This window comes from Gracilinanus agilis, chromosome 3 (genome assembly GCF_016433145.1).
Source record: "Gracilinanus agilis isolate LMUSP501 chromosome 3, AgileGrace, whole genome shotgun sequence".
In the NCBI taxonomy this organism is placed as follows: Eukaryota; Metazoa; Chordata; class Mammalia; order Didelphimorphia; family Didelphidae; genus Gracilinanus; species Gracilinanus agilis.
The window spans coordinates 246,912,541-246,933,377 of record NC_058132.1 but is presented as its reverse complement, the minus strand read 5'-3'; the positions used below and the strand labels follow the sequence as shown (position 1 = coordinate 246,933,377).

Sequence of the window (20,837 nt, the reverse complement as noted above, 5' to 3'; positions counted from 1 at the left end):
CCACTTTTTGTGAACTGATTTGAAAAACAAAAAATATTGTTAACTACTGGTCTACATTATAAAGTTCCAGCCTCAGCTGGAAGAAACCCAGAACAAAAGGGAACTTAGAGCAACTCAATACTAAGTGCTTTTGAAATGGATATGTTGTGTCAACTAACTTCCTTATTCTTCAACTTACTAACTTTTAGATTTCCCAGACCAAAATATCTTTTCCTAGGTCTCTGGTTCCTTATTTGCTATACTGTCTCCCTCACTAGAATGTTGAGTTCTTTCATGGTAGGGACAGTCTTCTTTTTGTGGTATTTATATTGCTGGGGACGTGGAATCTAAGACTCCAAACTTACGGCCTAGTGGGATCTAATGAACCCCAAGTTTTAGGAATAGCTTGTAAGTTGAAGACCCCCAAAGATTTTGCTAGTTCCCTATTCCAGTGAGAATCTATCCTGAAGGGAATCTCAGGCTAGCAGCTCAAGACTGAATAAGGGACCCTATGGCAAATGCTAAATATCCTTAGGTAGTCTTGCCCATTGTATCAGAGACTCTTTCCCAGGAAGACACCCGTGGGCAAGGACCACCCTTTGGTATCCATTGTAATGAGCCCTTTCCCTTAAACCCTAGCCTCTGGCTAAGATTCCTTTCCCAAGATTGAATGTATCAGGTCAGTATGATAAGGCCATCATATTTCCCATCCCCTAGATCTTCCCATATAGGTTCCTTTGTTCCTAGGAGTGGTCATCTAGCATGGTGGCACTCTCAGGGGGTCAGGGCCCAGAGCAAGCAGAGTTCAATCCTTGGACTCTGCATAAGGCGTATATGCAGCTCTGAGTAGAAGGCCTACTCAACCCTGTCCCCCTTTTTTCCTTAATTAAAGAGTGGCTTTTATGACTATCTAATAGTTCTGTGTTTTTTAAAGTCACCAGTGCCCAGCAGTTATTTAGTACTTTCATTTCATTTATTTGTTATTTGGGAACGTATTTTAAATATTATTTCCAAAGTCTTTTCCTTCCAAGGATTAATATTACTCAATTCTTTCAATGAATATCATACTCATATGGTATAATCTTCAGCCAGCTAACTATTCTCCTTTCTTTCTTATTCCATATATGCTCTTCTGTTTATTGATGTTCTTCCTAAAATGCAACACTCAGGACTTTTAAGTGTAGTCTAATGAGGTTAGAATACAGAACTATTACCTCTAAATGTAAAAACTATGTCTCTTTTGTGTAGCTGAAGATTATCATAATTTTGGGGAAGTGTATCCTATTACACTGTTGAGTCTTACTGAGCTTGCATACAATTCACTAAAACCTCAGCTGGTGCCCCGCCCCTTGCCCCTAGACAATATGCTCTCTAGCCACAACTCCATCTTATATTCTCAAATTGTTTATTCTTATTACATATCACTTTATGATCAGTCAAGTGTTCCGCTACTGTTCAGTCAGCCAGTTAGGTCCAATGTTCAGTCCTTTGCAGACAAAATAGAGACCATTCATGATAAGATTCCTTTTTTCCCCTCTATATCTCCTGACCCCCTTGATATCAACTCAATTTTCTTCTGCTTTATTTCAGTCTCTGATGAAGAGTTGATCCTTCTCTTTTCCAAGGTCAACTCCTTTATTTTTTTAAAAACTCTTACCTTCCATCTTGGGATCAATACTGTGTATTGGTTACAAGGCAAAAGAATAGTAAAGGCTAGGCAATTGGAGTTAAGTGACTTACCCAGAGTCACACAGCTAAGAACCTAGGACCTCCCGTCTATAGGTCTGGCTCTCAATGCACTGAACCACATAGCTGCCCGATCAACTCCTTTATTTTTAATCTTTCTTTTTTAAACTCATACCTTCTGAAGTATCAATTTGAAGTCAAAAGAGTGGTAAGGGCTAGTCAACTGGGGTTAAGTGACTTGCCCAGGGTTACACAGCTAGGAAGTGTCTGAAGAACCCAGGTCCTTCCAAATTCCAGGCCTGACACTGTGCTACCTAGCTTCCCCTATATTTATCTTTAATACCTTTCCCACTTACCTTCTCTAGCAGACCAGACTATGTATCTTAAAAATAATAATAAATTTATTCCCAAACAAGAGGTGTCAAACATGTAGTCAATGGCTGCAAGCAGCCAAAAATACTATCAGTGTTGTCTGAATAAGATTAAAATGTGGAAAATAAGTAACAAAAAATAATAAAACACAGATAATGCTAATATGTAGTTTTCTAAGTCACTATGCTACTCGCAGGGATCTTTATGTATGATTTAATCAATTCCATTTCTATTTGAGTTTAACATCACTGATATAGACCATTTAACACTTCTTTCTTTCCTGATCAAATGCTTGAGAAATGTTTATTGCCTCTCCGCCTCTTACTTTATTATCATTCATTTTTAAAATTTGCTTTTCAACTTTATACAACTGAAACTACTAGCTCCAAAGTTATCAATGATCTCTTACGTGTCAAAATCTAATGATGGCCTTTTCTTAATCCTCATCCATTTTGACTTCTTTGCAGTGAGTAATGTTATTGATCAACTTCTCCTTCTACTTTTCACTCTGTATTTTTGTGACCTGGCTCTCTCTTGGTTTTCCCTCCTACTAGTTTAACCATTCCTTCAGTCTCCTTTTTTGATTCTTCATTCATATCATGCCCAAGACTTTGTCCTGAGTTCTTTTCTCTCTTAGTGACTTCACCAATTTCCATGAGTTTAATTAATCATCTCTGCTGTCATCAGACTCTCATATCTAGATATATCTAGCCTTAATCTCTCCAGGTCTAGTTAAATGCAATACTAATTGCATCCTAGATATTTAAAAACGAATGTTCTCTAGTCAATTCATACTCACTTTATTCAAAACAGAACTCATTCTCTTTCCTAAAACCCACTCCTCTTCTAAATTTTACTCTGTTCAGAACAGTAAAAGTCCAGGTTCTTAATTCTGGTGAAAGTCATTATCCTCAGTTCTTCAATATCATTTGTCCTTCATATCCAATAAGAGTTGCCAAATTTTGTCATTTCTACCTCCACTCCATCCTTTCTTTCCCATTCAAATAGCCACCGCCTATTTTAGGCTTTTATCACCTCTTACATGGATTATTTTAAAAGCCTGCTTATTTGGCCAATCTACCTCAAATCTTTCCCCACTCCAAGTGATCATTTCACAGAGCTGATAATGGGATTTCAAAGTGTAAGATTCAATTAACAATTTCTCTAATTCAATAAATACCAGGAGTTCCTTAATGCCTCTTGGGAATAAATATATATTCAAATAATTTAAGGCACTTTATAATCTGGCCCCCTTCTCTTTTTCTGGTTATATTACACAGCACCTCTTTTCATAAACAGTAATCTAGCCAAACTGATCTCCTTTCTGTCCTTCACACACAGAATCCCATGCCATTGCATTGGCTGATCTCTATTCCTGGAATGCAATCCATTCACCTCGGCCTCCTAGTTTCCTTCATGAAGGCTTTACTCAAAGAGCACTTTCTTTGTGAAACTTTGTTGATTTCTTCCAGCAACAAATCCTCTGCCTTCTTCTCTTAATTCAATAGAGTATACCCTGTCTCTTCTTGCTAGACTGTGAGCACCTCAAAAGTAAGAGTTGCTTCACTTTTGCCTCGCTACCTCACCCATTACCTAGCACAGGAAAGCATTTAATGAGAGTTTGTGACTAAATGTTTGACAAGACAGATCTTTTTGGATCTTTTCTCTGCCATCTTGTGTGTTAGCTAAGCTAACCAGCTTTTCCTCATTTGTAAAGGTGACAAGTATGGTCTATGCCTTTATCCAAGTCACTGATAAAAATGCTAAATGGCATTATGCTAAGGATAGATGCCTGGATCATTCCACTGCAAACCTATTTCAAGGTGATATTGAAATATCTAAGTTAATATTGTTTCATACAGATCGAGACTTTTTGATGGCTATTCTTCAAATATGACACATCCTTCTCTCCATTCAACACTGGACACTGCCCTTATGCTCTTATTCCTCACTTTCATTTCACAATTATTTAATTTCTTCAAGACCCGGCACAAACACTATCTTGCACATGAAGTCTTTTTCTGTTTCTCTAAATTCTAGTTTTCTAGTTCATTATCTCCCTAATTTACTTAGCATTTATTTTGACTTTATTCTTTATAACCTTATAAATACATGAGTTGTCACCTTTCCCTGAGACTGTAAGCTCCCTGAGAGCAAGGGTTGATTCACTTTTGCCTTTGTATCCCCAGTGACTTCCATAGTGCTCAGCACATGAAGAACACTTAAAATTAATACTTGTTAAATGGTTCCATCTATTTTACATCAAATTAACTATATATACTGTCATCCAGCCACCATCTTTCTAGTTTTTCTATGAGATGAAAGATCTTGTTAAATACTTTTTTAAAATTACACAAGACTCCAATCTAGTAGAAGGGCTTTCAAAAAAAATTACTAAGGTTTATTCAACATGAACTATTCCTGATGAAGAAAGTGATGTTGTCTCATTGATAATTGCTAAATTTTTTTTGGGTAGATGTTCACTAATAAATCTTTTACTAATACATAATAGAATTTTGTCAGAAATCAAAGTCAAGCCTTTGGCCAATAATTTAAAGATTCTACTCTTTCCTTCATTGAAACACAAAAAGCATTTATTCATCTTTACTCCTATAATACATCTCCTGTCTTCATGACCTTTCAAAGGGTATTGATAGGAAGAAGAAAGGGGAAATGGATCTGTTGCGTCCAGTTCATTTGTGGACTTAACATTGAAGGAAAAGTTAAGATGACAGTAAGAACATCTAGAGATAATGAGCTCCAAAAAGATGCTTATTTTTTTGTACTGTGTTCTTGGAGCATTCTCCTAAATAGGTGCTAGGGTAGCACATAGTCTAGACAAACTACTGTGACATTTACCTGGATTAAGTGCTAGATAAAACACATCATAGAATTCTTAGAGGGCATTACTACCAAAAACCAAGTCAGAGATATCCCCACAAAAACTCTAGCTCCTATAATTCAAAATGTAAGACTACAATAACAATAATTTATTTGACTGATGGTTTAGAACTTTCCATTGTTTGTTTCCATAAGGAGAAAGGAAGTGATTAAGGAAAAATAATTCAGAACTATTTTAGGAGACAATGACAAGAATATTGATATTATTGATTAATCTGAGTTTGCAAAATCACTAGACTAAAGCTTCTTTAATAGTGTCCTAGTTATGTGCAAATGTAACTGAGTATACATCATATCTATAATAGAGACTATTACTAATATTATAAAATATAGTTGGTACATTTCTAATTTCATACTGGTAAGGAATTCATTAGTGAATGGGAAAATCTGTTAGTTACCCTGGGGGATAAAAAGATAGAAAAAAAAATAAATGAGAAGATATGATTTAAGACTGATGGAAACATGTCAAACTCCCAAGCTATTTTATTTCTTAATAACAGTGTTTGAGAGTGTAGTATATAATTGTGCTCATTCTATCTGTTCTGAATGTAGAATGGTTCCAATCTCTTAGGTTTTAATGTGATCAGAAAATTTTGTTGAATATTAGAATTTTAGAAAACAATTGGAAGTTTTGAACATAAAATACAATATGAATGCTCTTCATTGAGTCACATGTTTTCTAGTCATTTTAATCATGGTTCTCTACTGCTTGCCTAATATAAATAGCTACTTGCCATAGACAGAAGACTATTTGCAGGATATTTTAAATAACATGCATTAGATTATAACTGTTTGCTAAATAATGAACTCAACCAACAACAGAACCTACTGAAAGTACTTTTGATTTGGGTTTTTATAACCTACTATGATGATCTCAGCATTTATCATCTTAAATACTTCAATATTTTACAGAATCACTACTGTATCCTTCTTTATTTTTATATTTAAAAAATTTTATGCTTGACCTTGCATGTAATATACTTCTTTCCCTAAAACAATGTCAAATATTTTAGCTTTCTCAGAGTTAGCATTCCACACTAATTTTTGGAGTTCCATCTTATATTCAAAAATATCAAGGTTAAAAAAAAAATCAAGATTATGTCAACTGATGCAGTAAGGTTTTTTTTTTTAAAGAAACAACATACATTTCTGCAAAAAAACAAAAACTAGGAAACATGATAATATATGGCTTTCCTTAATATTAAAAGTAGTTTCTATGTAAAACAAAGAGTTAGTTCTATAATGTAATGAGGATAAATTAAAGATTTCCCCCACTAGGATCAGGAGGAAAGCAAAGCAAGGATATCCATTATCAACATTATTATTTCATAATGCAGTCAGAAATGATAGCTGATAAGAGATAGGAAAAAGAAATTGAGGGAATAAGCACAGAGGATAAATAAATTTTTGCTCTTTGCAGATGGCATAATAGCTTCCTTAGAAATCCCCAGAAATTGAAACAACTAATTAACATAAGCCCACAATTTAAACAAATGAAAAACAGATATAAATAAATGAAGAAATAGTAATTGCTCATGGATAGGCTGAACCAATATAATAGAAAGGACAAGATTACCAAATTAATTAACTCATCAACCATGCCAATTTGTGTGTGTGTGTGTGTGTGTGTGTGTGTGTGTGTGTGTGTGTGTGTATGTGTGTGTATCACCCCAAAATGGAGATGTTTTCACCTTTGGTGATTAAATCTAAAGATGGGCAGTGTAGATTTAATCTAATTAACACAATATAAATAAATAAATAAATATATATATATATATAACTGGAGGTAAAAAAAAAAGGAGATATTAAGAGAAATGGGAAAACGGGCAAAATGGAGTAAATTTATATTTCATAAAGAAGCACGGGGTGAAGAGGGGAGAAGACCAATAGAATGGAAGGGTAAGGAGGTTGTATAAAAGAAATACTTAATTCTTAAGTGCAATGAAGTTAACTTAAAGAGGGAAGAACAATCAGATCCATTGGGGCAGAGTACTGATTCACACCCTATAGAAAAGTAGAAGGGTAACAAACAGATTGGTGGGGATGGAAGCAATACTAGGAAGGGAGGGGGTGAAGGGGGAGTGTAGCTTAAAAAGACCCTAAAGAACAATAAGAGGGGAATAAGAAAGGAGGGGGGAAAAGGGAAGTACAATAAAGGAAGGGACTAGGAGGACTGATTAAGAACAAAACACTGGTATAGAAGGAAACAGTGAAAGAAGAAAGGGTAGGACAAGGAGAAGGAATCAAAATGTCTGGGAATACACAGTTGATAATTATAACTATAAATGTGAATGGGATGAACTCGCCCATAATATGGAAGCAAATAGCAGAGTGGATGAGAAACCAAAATCCTCCCATATGTTGTCTACAAGATACACACATGAGACAGATAGACATACATAGGGTAAAAGTAAAAGGCTGGAGGCAAAATCTATTAGGTTCCAACTGAGAAAAAGAAGGCAGGAGTTACAATCATGATTTGTGACAAAGCCAAAGTAAAAATAGATCTGGTTAAAAAAGATAGGGAAGGTAATTACATCCTGATAAAAGGTGGTATAAACAATGAAGAAATAGCAATACTTCACATGTATGCACCAAATGGTATAGCATCTAAATTTCAAAAAGAGAAACTGCCAGCTCTCAAGGAGGAAATAGATAATAAAACTATACTAGTAGGAGAACTGAACCTTCCCCTATCAGATCTAGAGGAATCAAATGAAAAAATAAATAAGAAAGAGATAAAAGAGGAAAATGAAATCTTGGAAAAATTAGAGTTAATGGATATATGGAGAAAAATAAATAGGGACAAAAAGGAATACACCTTTTCACGAGCACATGGAACATTCACAAAGACTGACCATGTACTAGAGCATAGAAACATGGCAAACAAATTCAAAAAAAGCAGAAATAATAAAAGCAAACTTATCAGATCATAATGCAATAAAAATAGTTATTAGCAAGAATACATGGAGAGGCAAACCAAAAACTAATTGTAAATTAAATAATATGATTCTCCAAAATAAGTTAAAGAACAATCATAGAAACAATTAATAATTTCATTGAAGAGAATGATAACAATGAGACTTCTTACCAAAACAAATGGGATGCAGCCAAAGCAGTAGTAAGGGGGAAATTTATATTGAGGGCATATATTAACAAATTAGGGAGGGCAGAGGTCAATAAATTGGGCATGCAACTTAAGAAACTAGAAACTGAACAAATTAAAAATCCCTAGATGAAAAATAAATTAGAAATACTAAAAATCAAGGGAGAAATTAATAAAATGAAAAGTGACAGAACTACTGAATTAATAAATAAGACTAGAAGCAGGTACTTTGAAAAAACAGATAAAATTGACAAAGTACTGGTAAATCTAATTAAAAAAAAAGGAAAGAAGAAAACCAAATCAACAGTATAAAAGATGAAAAGGGAGACCTCACCTCTAATGAAGAGGAAGTTAAGGCAATAATTAAAAATTATTTTGCTTAATTATATGGCAATAAATATAGCAATCTAGGTGATATGGATGAATATTTACAAAAATATAAACTGCCTAGATTAACAGCAGAAGAAATAGAATATTTAAATAATCCAATATCAGGAAAAGAAATTGAACAAGCCATCAAAGAACTCCCTAAGAAAAAAATCCCCAGGGCCCGATGGATTCACAAGTGAATTCTATCCAACATTCAAAGAACAAATAATCCCAATACATACAAATTATTTGATATAATAAGCAAAAAATTCTACCAAATTCCTTTTATGACATTAATATGGTACTGATTCCAAAGCCAGGCAGACCAAAAAAGCAGAGAAAGAAAACTAAAGACCAATCCCTAAGGAACATAGATGCAAAACCTTGAATAAAATACTAGCAAAAAGACTCCGACAAGTGATCAAGAGGATTATCCACCATGATCAGGTGGGATACCAGGAATGCAAGGATGGTTCAACATTAAGAAAACCATCCACATAATTGACTATATCAACAGGCTAACAAACAAAAAATCACATGATTATCTCAATAGATGCTGAAAAAGCCTTTGACAAAATACAATACCCATTTTTATTGAAAACAATAGAAAGTATAGGAATAGAAGGACCTTTCCTAAAATAACAAACAGTATATATCTAAAACCATCAACAAGCATCATATGCAGTGAGGATAAATTAGAAGCCTTCCCAATTAGATCAGGAGTGAAACGAGGATGCCCATTGTCACCTCTATTATTTAACATTGTACTAGAAACACTAGCAGTAGCAATTAGAGAAGAAAAAGATATTGAAGGTATTAAAATAGGCAATGAGGAGACTAAGCTATCACTCTTTGCAGATGATATGATGGTATACTTAAAAAATCCTAGAGAATCAACTAAAAACCTAGTGGAAATAATTAACAACTTTAGCAAAGCGGCAGGATACAAAATAAATGCACATAAATCATCAGCATTTCTATATATTTCCAACACATATCAGCAGCAAGAATTATTAGAAAGAGAAATACCATTTAAAATCGCCCTAGACCAGTGGTGGGCAAACTTTTTAAAGAGGGGGCCAAAGTAAAGGAAATGCTCATCTTTCAGTTTATTTCTAAGGCAACTCTTTTGAAGTTTCATTGTACTGTATCCTACTCGTTGTATTCGTCAGATTAGGAATAATATCCCACAGCTGGAAAGAACATTTCAGGGGGCCGCATCTGGCCGCAGGCCATTATTTACCCATCATTGCCCTAGACAATATAAAATACTTAGGAAACTATCTACCAAAACAAACATAGGAATTGTACAAACACAACTACAAAACACTTTCCAAACAATTAAAACTTAGATCTAAACAATTGGAAAAATATTGATTGCTCATGGGTAGGACAAGCTAACATAATAAAAATGACCATTCTACCCAAATTAATTTACTTATTTAGCGCCATACCTATCAAACTACCAAAAACTTTTTTACTGAATTAGGAAAAACAAGTTCATTTGGAATAACAAAAGATCAAGAATATCAAGGGAAATAATGAAAAAAAATGTGAAGGAAGGGGGCCTAGCAGTACCAGATATTAAATTGTACTATAAAGCAGTGGCCATCAAAACGGTATAGTACTGGCTAAGAGACAGAAGGGAGGATCAGCGGAATAGACTTAAGGTAAGTGACGTCAGCAAGACAGTGTATGATGAACTCAAAGAGCCCAACTTTGGGGACAAAAATCCACTATTTGACAAAAACTGCTGGGACAATTGGAAAACAATAAGGGAGAGATTAGGTTTAGATCAACATCTCACAACCTACTCCAAGATAAATTAAGAATGGGTGAAAGACTTGAATATAAAGAAGGAAACTATAAGTAAATTAGGTGAAGACAGAATAGTATACTTGTCAGATCTCTGGAAAAAGAAAGATTTTAAAATCAAGCAAAAGTTAGAAAAAATTACAAAAAGTAAAATAAACAATTTTGACTACATTAAAGTTTTTGTACAAACAAAAACAATGTAGTTAAAATCAGAAGGGAAACAACTGGGAAAAATCTTTATAACAAAAAACTCTGACAAAGGTCTAATTACTCAAATATACAAGGAGCTTAATCAATTGTATAAAAAAAAAAATCAAGCCATTCCCCAATTGATAAATGAGCAAGGGATATGAATAGGCAATTTTCAGATAAAGAAATCAAAAGTATCAATAAGCACATGAGAAAGTGTTTTAAATCTCTAATAATTAGAGAAATGCAAATCAAAACAACTCTGAGGTACCACCTTACACCTAGCAGATTGCCTAAAATGACAACACGGGAGAGTAATAAATGTTGGAAGGGATGTGGCAAAATTGGGACATTAATGCATTGCTGGTAGAGTTGTGAACTGACCCAAATATTCTTTTTTTTTTTTTTAAACCCTTAACTTCTGTGTATTGGCTCATAGGTGGAAGAGTGGGCAATGGAGGTCAAGTGACTTGCTCAGGGTCACACAGCTGGGAAGTGTCTGAGGCCAGATTTGAAACTAGGACCTCCTGTCTTTAGGCCTGGTTCTCAATCCACTGAGCTACCCAGCTGCCCCCGATCCAACCATTCTTGATGGCAATTTGGAACTACGCCCAAAGAGAGCTAAAAGACTCCCTTGCCCTTTGATCCAGTCATACCACTGTTGGGTTTGTACCCCCAAAGAGATCATAGGGAAAAAGACTTGTGCAAAAATATTTATAGCCACATTCTTTGTGGTGGCAAAAAACTGGAAAATGAGGGTATGCCCTTCAATTGGGGAATGGCTGAACAAATTGTGAACTGGAAAGACTTCCAGGAATTGATGCAGAGTGAAAGGAACAAAACCAGTAGAATATTATACACAGAGATTGATACACTGTGGTAAAATCGAATGTAATGGAGTTCTGTACTAGCAGCAATGCAATGATCCAGGACAATTCTGAGGGATTTTTGGAAAAGAACACTACCCACATTCAGAGGAAGAACTACAGGAGTGGAAACACAGAAGAAAAACAACTGCTTGAACACATGGGTTGAGGCAGACATGATTGGGGTGTAGACTCTAAACAACCACCCCAGTGCAACTATCAATAATATGGAAATAGGTCTTGATCGAAGACACATGTTAAAACCAGTGGAAATGCACGTTGGCTACAGGGAGGGGATGGAGGTTGGGGTTGGTAGAAGAGAGAGTAAGAACATGAATCATGTGACCATGGAAAATTTTAAAAAATATATAAATTCAAGGTCGTGTACTCAAAAAAATAAGTATCTATTTCAGGTGATGAAGTCCCTAAAGATTTTGATCTCTGGATAATTCCACATTTCCCTTCTAATTAGAACTTTAATTTCTTTTCAGAAAACTTTCCATTTCTCCTGGTTGACTTCTCCTGCAGGATTTTAGTTTATAGGCTCCTACCTATCTGCTCTCTCCAAATGTAGGAAGCATGTCAAACTATGTCATAACTTCTCTTTCTATACCAACAAACTCTAAGATGGGTTACTGATTTCACCAAAGGTTCTCATCCTTAACAATCCTTTTCATCTTTAATGATGAGAATTACATTCAGAATAATTTTTCCTTAACCTTCTAAAGAATGAAATTTTCTTTAAGGTAAGTCAAGGTATTACTAGTTGCTCTGATTGGTAAATAAAGAGGTTCAGGGAATGGATACTTAAGTCACTAAAACCCTACCCATTGTGCCAGGATTATGATGTGCCCTGAACTCTTTAGTTATGGCCTATTTTTTTTTTTTTTTGGTACAGGTAGTCTACAGTAAACTCCAATGATAATATCACTTCCATTTCTTTTCCCATTGATTTTGATCTAAATGTTCTCCATAATCCTTTGGTTCTGGAATTTCTTCCCCATTAATATAACTTCTTAATATAACGCACAACTCAATTTCTCCCTGTTCCCCTTTCCCCTCAATTCTGGTTTCTTCTGAATATCCTTCCATTGAACCATATACACAGGCACAGGCCTCATTCCATCAAGTCTCTGTAATTCCTATTAGGTAAAAGTTGACTCTGGGTTAGAATATCTAATTAACATTGTTTATTACCCAAATTTTGCATTTGTATGTAGCTCTCTGAGCATATGAGCTTTATTGATGGCATCTTGGATTTTGTTCCCTTTGATTTTTCTGGACTGTTTTACTGCATTATTGAAGTCTGGTTTTCCACCTCACCACTCAACTGAAACTACTTGCTCTAAGGTTATCAATAATCTATTAATTGCCAGATCTGGTCTTTCCTTAATCCTAATTCTTCTTGACTTATCTGCTATATCAGACCCTCTCTCTCTGTATATTCTCTCCTTTCTGGGGTTTTGTGACACTGTTCTTTCTTGGTTCACCTCTTTATCTGACTACATCTCAGTCTCCTTTTCTGGCTCATCATTCACATCCCCTAAAAGCTGGTATTTTCAAAGAATCTTTCCTGGGCCCTTTTCTTTTCTCCCTCTATATTCTCTCTTGATAACATCATCAGTTTCCATAGGCTTAATGAACATCTTATCTGTAGAGCTGGGAGTCATCTGCATTAAGCTCCAGTTTCTTCCCTAAGATTCAATATTATATCACCAATTGCCTATAGGATATTTCAAACTTGATATCCTGGAGACATCTTAAACATATCTAAAACTGAGCTCATCTTTCCTCATAAAGCCTCTTTCCCCCCCAAACTTTTCTACTTTATTCAAAGGCCCAATGTGTCAGGTTCATAATCTTGGCATCATCCCTAACTCTTCAATCTTCCTCGTGCTGCCTATCTAATCACTTATCAAATTTTGTTTTTTAGACTATTTTCTCCACTCACACAGCTACCACCTTACTTTAGGTCCTCAGCACTTCTTGCCTAGAACACCAGAAAAGCCTCCTATTGAGTCTTTCTGCTTCTAAGTCCCTCTTAATACTGCAGGTTATCCTACATAATGTTAATGAAGTAATTTGCCACAAATGCAGATCTATCTATGACACTCCCTTATTCAAACAACTCCAGTAGCTCCCTATTATCTTAACGATCAAATATAAACCCCTGTATTTAACTTTCAGAATTCTTTACAACCTAGTCCCAATCTATCTTTCCAGTTCCTCTGGATAATTAATGTCCCTCTGTGATTGAATAAAACTGACCTCTTTCCTATTCCTAAGACATATGCTTTTGCATTAGCCATTCCTCACAGCATGAGGAATTCACTGCCTTATCATCTCTGCCTCAAAAAGTCTCTACCTCTCTCTTCTTTTAAGAAACAGGCCACTGGGACAGCTAGATATAGCACAGTGAATCGAATGCCAGAACTGGAGACAGAGAGGAGGTCCTGGGTTCAAATCTGGCCTTTGATACTTCCTAGCTTTATAACCCTGGGCAAGTCACTTAAGCCTTAACACTCAATTGTCTAGTCCTTACCACACTCTTCTGCCTTGAAACCAATAGCAAGTATTGATTCTAAGATGGATAATAAGGGTTAAAAAAACTCAAAAAAATGAAGATCTTCTATATGAAGTTTCTCTTGATCCTTTCAACTGCTAGTGTCTTCCCTCCCAAATAGCCTTAAATATTTATATTTATTCTCTTTATATTTATGCTATATATTTTACATGTACTTTTCTTGCTCATTAGAATATAAGCTCACTGAGCGCTTACGGTTTTTATATAAGTAACTGTGTGTTTGGAATTCAGGGAGGCGCCATTTATAAGTATCTTACAAACTTCCTGTGGACATGTGGGGAACTTTGCGACTACATTTCCCGTGATCCAAAGGGTTCTGGTTTCTGGCGTGATTACGTCAAAGAATGGGAACCAATGGAGAGCTCGACTTAAATTTGGAAGTCAGGCTTGAGACACTCTCTCTGGTGTGCGAGACTAAGGAAGATGGGTGGAGATACGGACAGGTGGCATTTTTAAAATAGTCAGAAGTGGTTGTATATATTTTACCAACATGGCCATAGAAATTAAAATATTAATTTCCTTCATAATATCAGCCTTTATCATTTTTAATCCTTATATTGATGGCAACCAAAAGTTTGAATTTCAGGTTCTCAATTTTCCAGATAGTCTAATGAGAGCATTTAGAGTCCTCTCAAAAGCAATAGCCATGCTTTCTTTTTGGCCATTTTGCTCAGTTCTTTTGAGCAATTTTTTTAAAAAAGGAGAGTGGCTTTGCTCGCCATGTTTTCGCTGGCCAGCCAGCTGAGCTGGATCCACCTTGGGGGGGGTCAGAGCAGCTTAACCCCACAATTCTGGTGCCCCAGTGCCTCTGCTGCCGCTTTTCCTGTTCGACTACCTGCCCACTCCTGAAATTTCTGAGCGACCCCTGCTGCTGCTGTGAGCCACAATTTTAGAGACTGTTTCAGCCAACTGCTGCTTAAGATTTGGGAAGTATTAACCCCCCTGCTCTCTTGGTACTGACTTTTAACCTGAAAGACATTTTTACTCCACTTTTGCTCTTGTTAAGGACTCTTAACCTGAAAGAGGCTTTTACTCCATTCTAGCCCTCCATGTGTTTCTTCTAAAGTCTGACCTAGGCACCCCCCCCCCACACACACACACAATCTCTCCACGTGGGTTTTCTAAAAACTGACCTAAGCTTTTTTCCAGCCTCCTACCCCACGCCTCCACCTGGACGCTAGAGTTTAGTCTTCATTGGGCCGCATGGCCTATTTCAAACTTTCTTACGATTATTAAACTTGAAACTCAGGGGAAGAAATTCACCCCATACCGCTTAGAACTTTGAACTTTAAAACCCTTATGCTCAGAGCAGAGACTGATTATAAGGACCTTGAATTTGGACCAGAGGTGAATTTTTAAACCTCAGAAATGAATGGGTTTTATTTTTGTTTTAAAAAGACTCTGTATCGTACTGTATTTTTGCATTTTGCTGAGTTCCTGTTGCACTGAATCACTTTAAGCTAATGAAGTTTTGGCTGCTAGATTAATTCTGTTTATGATTTTATTGTAACTCCCAAATAATGAAAAATCTATTAGAACTGGCAAGAGATTTTTACTGTATCAAAACAATGCTGTTATATGTACCATCTATGAACATCTTACTGGATTTTATAGGAGCACATGTCTATCTTGGTAATTGTGTACAACCATGGAGGTTTCGATGCCTTGAGATTTAAATTGTAATTTTATAAGAGGTTTTAAATTTTACTTTAGATCCTAGTCCTTGCTGTATAAATGATAAGGTTTTTATGTATTTATTTTAAAGAATTGTTGTCTTAAAGGATAAGCTTTTATATATTTTATTATAAAGAACTGTTGTCTTAAATGGGTAGAAGAAACATGAAAATTTCCTACCCAGGATTTTTTTTTTAAACAGGAAGCCAAGAGAGCTCCTGTATACTTGTGTTAGTCTATATGTCTTAGCCTGCTTTTCTATCAGAAGGATCTAGAATTCCTGAGGATAATTTAGACCAGAAGGTTTTTTTTTTTAAATATCAGATTTTGCTATGGAGGCAGTAACAGAGTTTGTTGAGAAAATATCTTAGCCAAGGTTGAAATTGTAACAAGCAAATGATTTTTAAACATCATAGCAAGTGATTATAATAACGGGTTGTTTATTATTGTTTTAAAATATGATATTAGAAATTATGGTACTCTATTTGAATGTGCATTGTGAATCTGCTATTTTTGTAAAACCCTTCACTAATTCTAAGCTATTTATTTTTTTGACATTTTATTTTTCTTCCTTACATGTGTAATGCAATATTTGTTCTTTAAAATTTTTTTAATTAGAGCAATTGATTTTTTTTCTCATCTTTTACTGGAAGCACATATATAATTATTTATCTTTTTTTTTATTTTACAGTGATATAAGCTTAATGCGAATATATATTTGCTATAATGATGCATACCTAAAAAGCCTCAGACTATGGTAACCTGCCAATTATTGGTAAATATTATGGGACTGTGATTTAATGCCTCTCTTTCTGACTCCAGGAGAAGTGCTAAAAAGAGCCACAAGGTCATGGAGACTGACTGAGAATCTGCATGGATTGCAGGAGTTCTATGCCAGTACTGAAGGGCTTGAAACTGGGGTTTGAGTTTTTGGAGTCCCAGTCTCTTCTAACATTTTAAAGGACGAGAGTCCCCTTTAACTTAAATTCCTAGTGAAGCACCTAAGATTGGCTATCATTTATGGCTCATTCCCTGAGAAGTTGAAAGCAAATCAGACCAGAGAGAGACGTTCCCCTTATTTTTCTTATATAGAGAGAGAATGGCAATTTTCTATAGTCCTGGCCTTGAATGGGTAATTGCAAACTGCACACTTTACATTTCATTCACAAGTTAATTTTTTTCTCCTTTTAATTGAATTTTATTCTTTTTATTTTTTTATTATTTCTTTGCCAATTGATTTCATACAACCTCCATGACTCAGCCATGCATCCTTAGCTGAGAAATGTGTTATTTAGAATTTTCCTCAGGGGGATGTGTGTTGTTTTTTTTTTTTAAATTCGATAATGTAAAATTATATATATATATATACATATATATATATATATATAACTCTTTTAGGAGTAATTTCAGGGGGAAATGTGTAATTCTTAGAAGGAAATGTATGTTTTATAATTTATAATGTAAAGTTTAAATTCTTTTGAGAGTAATTTCAGGATGAGGATTATGCCATCTCCCCACACCATGAAGATGCCTGAAGAGCCTTCACTGGATTATGAAGATCCAAATTTGAACTTTAGGGTGCAGTTGATTTGAACTATGGGAAATTGAATTAGTTGAATGCATTTGTTTTGAATGTACACTCTTATGCCAATAGGGGACTGCCCCAAATTGGCTTTTGTCAATGCGGCTAGTTTTATCCTTTTCTTTTATCCCCAAATTCCTGCAATTTAGAAGTTGACTATGTTTACAGATCCATCGAAGAAAAAAGACCAACTTTTTTTTTTTTTTTTTTTTGCTGGATCTCAGGGGGAAATGTGTGTTTGGAATTTAGGAAGGCGCCATTTAAAAGTATCTTACAAACTTCCTGTGGAAATGTGGGGAACTTTGAGACCACATTTCCCGTGATCCAATGGGTTCCGGTTTCTGGTGTGATTACGTCAGAGAACGGGAACCAACGGAGAGCTCACCTTAAATTCGGAGGTCAGGCTTGAGACACTCTCTCTGGTTAAGAGACTAAGGAAGATGGGTGGAGATACGGACGGGCAGCATTTTTAAAATAGTTAGGCATGGTCGTATATATTTTACCAATGTGGCCATGGAAGTTAAAATATTAATTTCCCTCATAATATCACCCTTTATCATTTTTAATTGTTACATAACTAGCACCTAGCACAGTGTGCACATAGTAAATATTTATGGATATAGTACCTAGCTTATTGAATAGAAATAATTTTCTCTTCTCTCTGCTCTTCAGATGTATTTTCTTTTTTGTTTTTACACTTAAGTGCTTCTTCCATTTTTGTAAGGAGCAATTCATTATCCTTGTTAATTTGGAAAGTGGAAAGCATTTCTTAAGCTCCTTTTTTTCTTTTAGAAGGGAGATAAGTTAAAAAAAAAAAAAAAAAGTTAAGACTTTGAGAATAGGTAATAGTCATTTACAAATTAATACATACTCTTCTCAGGACAAGACAAAATTATTCCTGCTCTCTTTATTTGTTTGAAATGGGACCCTTAATCCTTAATCTTGCTAGCAGTTTACCCAGAGAAGAAGACTGGGGCAAATTGACTGTGTTTATCTGTAAGTTTAGAATTTGATTAAGAATTTCTAAATCCTAGCTGAGTGCTCTTTTCACTGTTCACCTTGATTTAATGACTCTTGCCTTACCTAAAGTCCATCCAAATTTCTCCTCCCCGTATTCTATCTTCTTTATGATTCCAAAAGGCTCCAAATAATCTCCATAATTCCTTGTTTTGCTCAAATCCTCCTGATTCTTCCATATAATTGGATAAAGACACTGGTAAAGTATTCCATTACTAAGTAAATTTGGGAAATGCTTTAAGAGTTTTCCCTGATGGCAAACAACTGGCCCCAAAATATCTAAGTTACAGGGTTATTTTTAAAATTCTGAAATTTAAAAAAAATTTCCTCTGTTCTATACACATAAAAAAATTAAAATTCACAGAATCCTAACTTTCTTAGATTGCAAGGGGGCTTAAGAGACCAACTAGTTTTTACAGATGACAAAACAAATATAATAAGGTTAAAAGGCATGTGTAAGGTCATACACATCAAGATTATGGTAGAGATAAGAATATAATCATGCTCTTCTCTGTTGATATTGCCTTTTCTAAAATTCTTACTGTGACAAATGCAGAATTTTCTGGCTTTCCTTAATATAAATTTTAATCATTTAACTAACCAAGTTATAGATTATTTGTTAATACAAGATAAGCATTAACATTATGTTTGAACCTCCTTAGCAGAAAACAAGCTAAATTCCTGCTGCAATGCAAACAGCTTCCACCAGGAGGAGCAAGGGAGTTTAACTTTTGAATCAACACATAGTAAAAGGTGGCCTTAAAACTATGTGGCTTAAAGTAGGGTCTGTGTCTTCTGACTCATCAGCCCACTCTTTTGGGGCAGTATGTCTTCAAGAATTCAGGCTCTTCTCTAATGCTCTACAAAATAAAATCTTTCAAACAACTGCATGTACAGGGACTAAGTAGCATATTTAAATAGGGTATTAATACATGAAAAACAGATCCACAACAGACTCAAAGGAAACTTAAAAGAATCTAAAAACAAAACCTTACTTACCATTTTAGCCTCTGACTGCACTGGTTGCGGGGAAGAAGGACCTGGGATTCCTGGGATACTAGGCACCATGGTGACAGGTCTAACAAGCTGTGCAAAGATGTTAAAATTTATTTTTTTCTACATAATATAAGTAATATAGAAGCCTCATTCTGTCTATATAATAGGCAATATAACAAAAACTGGATTAAGGAGCAAATAAATAAGCCTACTAGCAACTGAGGAGATGGTATATTTATATGTAAATGCATATATACAGACAAACATTATGAACTCACACACATATTCTTCCTTCTTAATTCCACAAGCATACTTTCTCATCACCCTGTTTTTCTGACCATTGCTATAGAGTTCCATAATTATATATTTATGCAAAAAAATTCTCAAAAAATTTCCATACTTCTAAGAGGAAAAAGCATATCACTTAAAAATAACTTAAATGTAATTATAATATACTTTATTTTTTCACATAAATCTCACTAAAGTTTTGGCTTTTAAAGAAGTAGTTTCAGTTATCTAAAAAAAATCTGATTCTAGTATTAAAATTTAATTTTAAAAAAAGATCTAATGGAATATTGAATTCTCCCAATAATGCCAGATAAATGCAGCAATATTATATGTGGGTTGGTACCAAATAGCTTTTATGAGACTGTTTTAAGAAACTGGAAGAGACCAGGGTTGAATGAATACTGGTTCAGAAATGGTTACTGGAATAGTTTTCTCCTCCTCTCCCTCAATCCAAGAGGTTAGGTTATGTCTGACATTGGCATTAAAGAGGTAGGTTGGTAGCTATGTCTTTATTACTGTTCGTAACAGTTCATTAAATGAAGGGCACTTCCATCTGACTTAATGGTATTTTAAACCCTTATTAAAATAACTGTTATAAAGTATTATGATGACAATACTGGATGACACAGACACTTTAAATAGTAATTTGGAGTGAATTCTATTGATGTTGAACTGAAGTAAAAAGGCAGAGTGCACTACTCTTTGACCCATCTACTGTAGTTTGAATTTTCAGCATTTTAAGATTATAATTATTATTGGTAGTAAGTAGTCACAGGTACTTTGTATTTTCAAATTTATCATAAAAATGTACAGAAACACAATGCTTATAACAATTCTAAAATTGCTGGTAAGTTGCCTGGTATTACTAAGCAATAGTCTTCTTTTAAAAAGACTTTCTAAAGCTAAAAATCTGGCTTAAAGAAGCATCTAAAAATCACACACACATAGAAACAATACAATATATGTGTGCATGCACATCTGTATGCATATACACATGTATGTGTATATATAATTATGTAAATAGTTAAGTGTATGTGCATGTATATGCATAAATGTGTGTATATGTGTACACATACATACATTTACATAAGTAAACCTTCATTCTAATGATGTGGGATATAGGGTAACTTCAGTTCTCCTCTGTATTATTTGTGAGTGATGGTCATGACCAGGATCTGGGATTATAGTGTTTGTTTTAAATTCAGGGAAGTGTCTAGCAGACTCCCTATGGAAATGTGGGAGACTTTGAGACTACATTACCCATGATTCCAATGGGTCTTAGGGCGTGGGGACATCAAAGGTTCCCACTCGGGGGCAGTTTAAATGAGAGGAGGGCCCAAAAGAATGCCTCTTTATCTTCCTGAGGAGCTGACTGATGCACGGAGAGGATGGGCTCTGGCGGGAAATCTAAAA

The 20,837-nt window shown here is 34.9% G+C and overlaps 1 protein-coding gene across 1 annotated transcript in view; it reads right to left on the bottom strand.

Moving 5' to 3' along the window:
• Positions 1-20,837, bottom strand: part of ATF2 (activating transcription factor 2) — a 101,849-nt gene that overhangs the window by 31,493 nt on the left and 49,519 nt on the right. Inside the window, exon 8 of the mRNA XM_044669774.1 lies at positions 19,140-19,226. Coding sequence (XP_044525709.1) covers positions 19,140-19,226 — 87 coding nt within the window. The remainder of the gene's footprint in view (positions 1-19,139; positions 19,227-20,837) is intronic.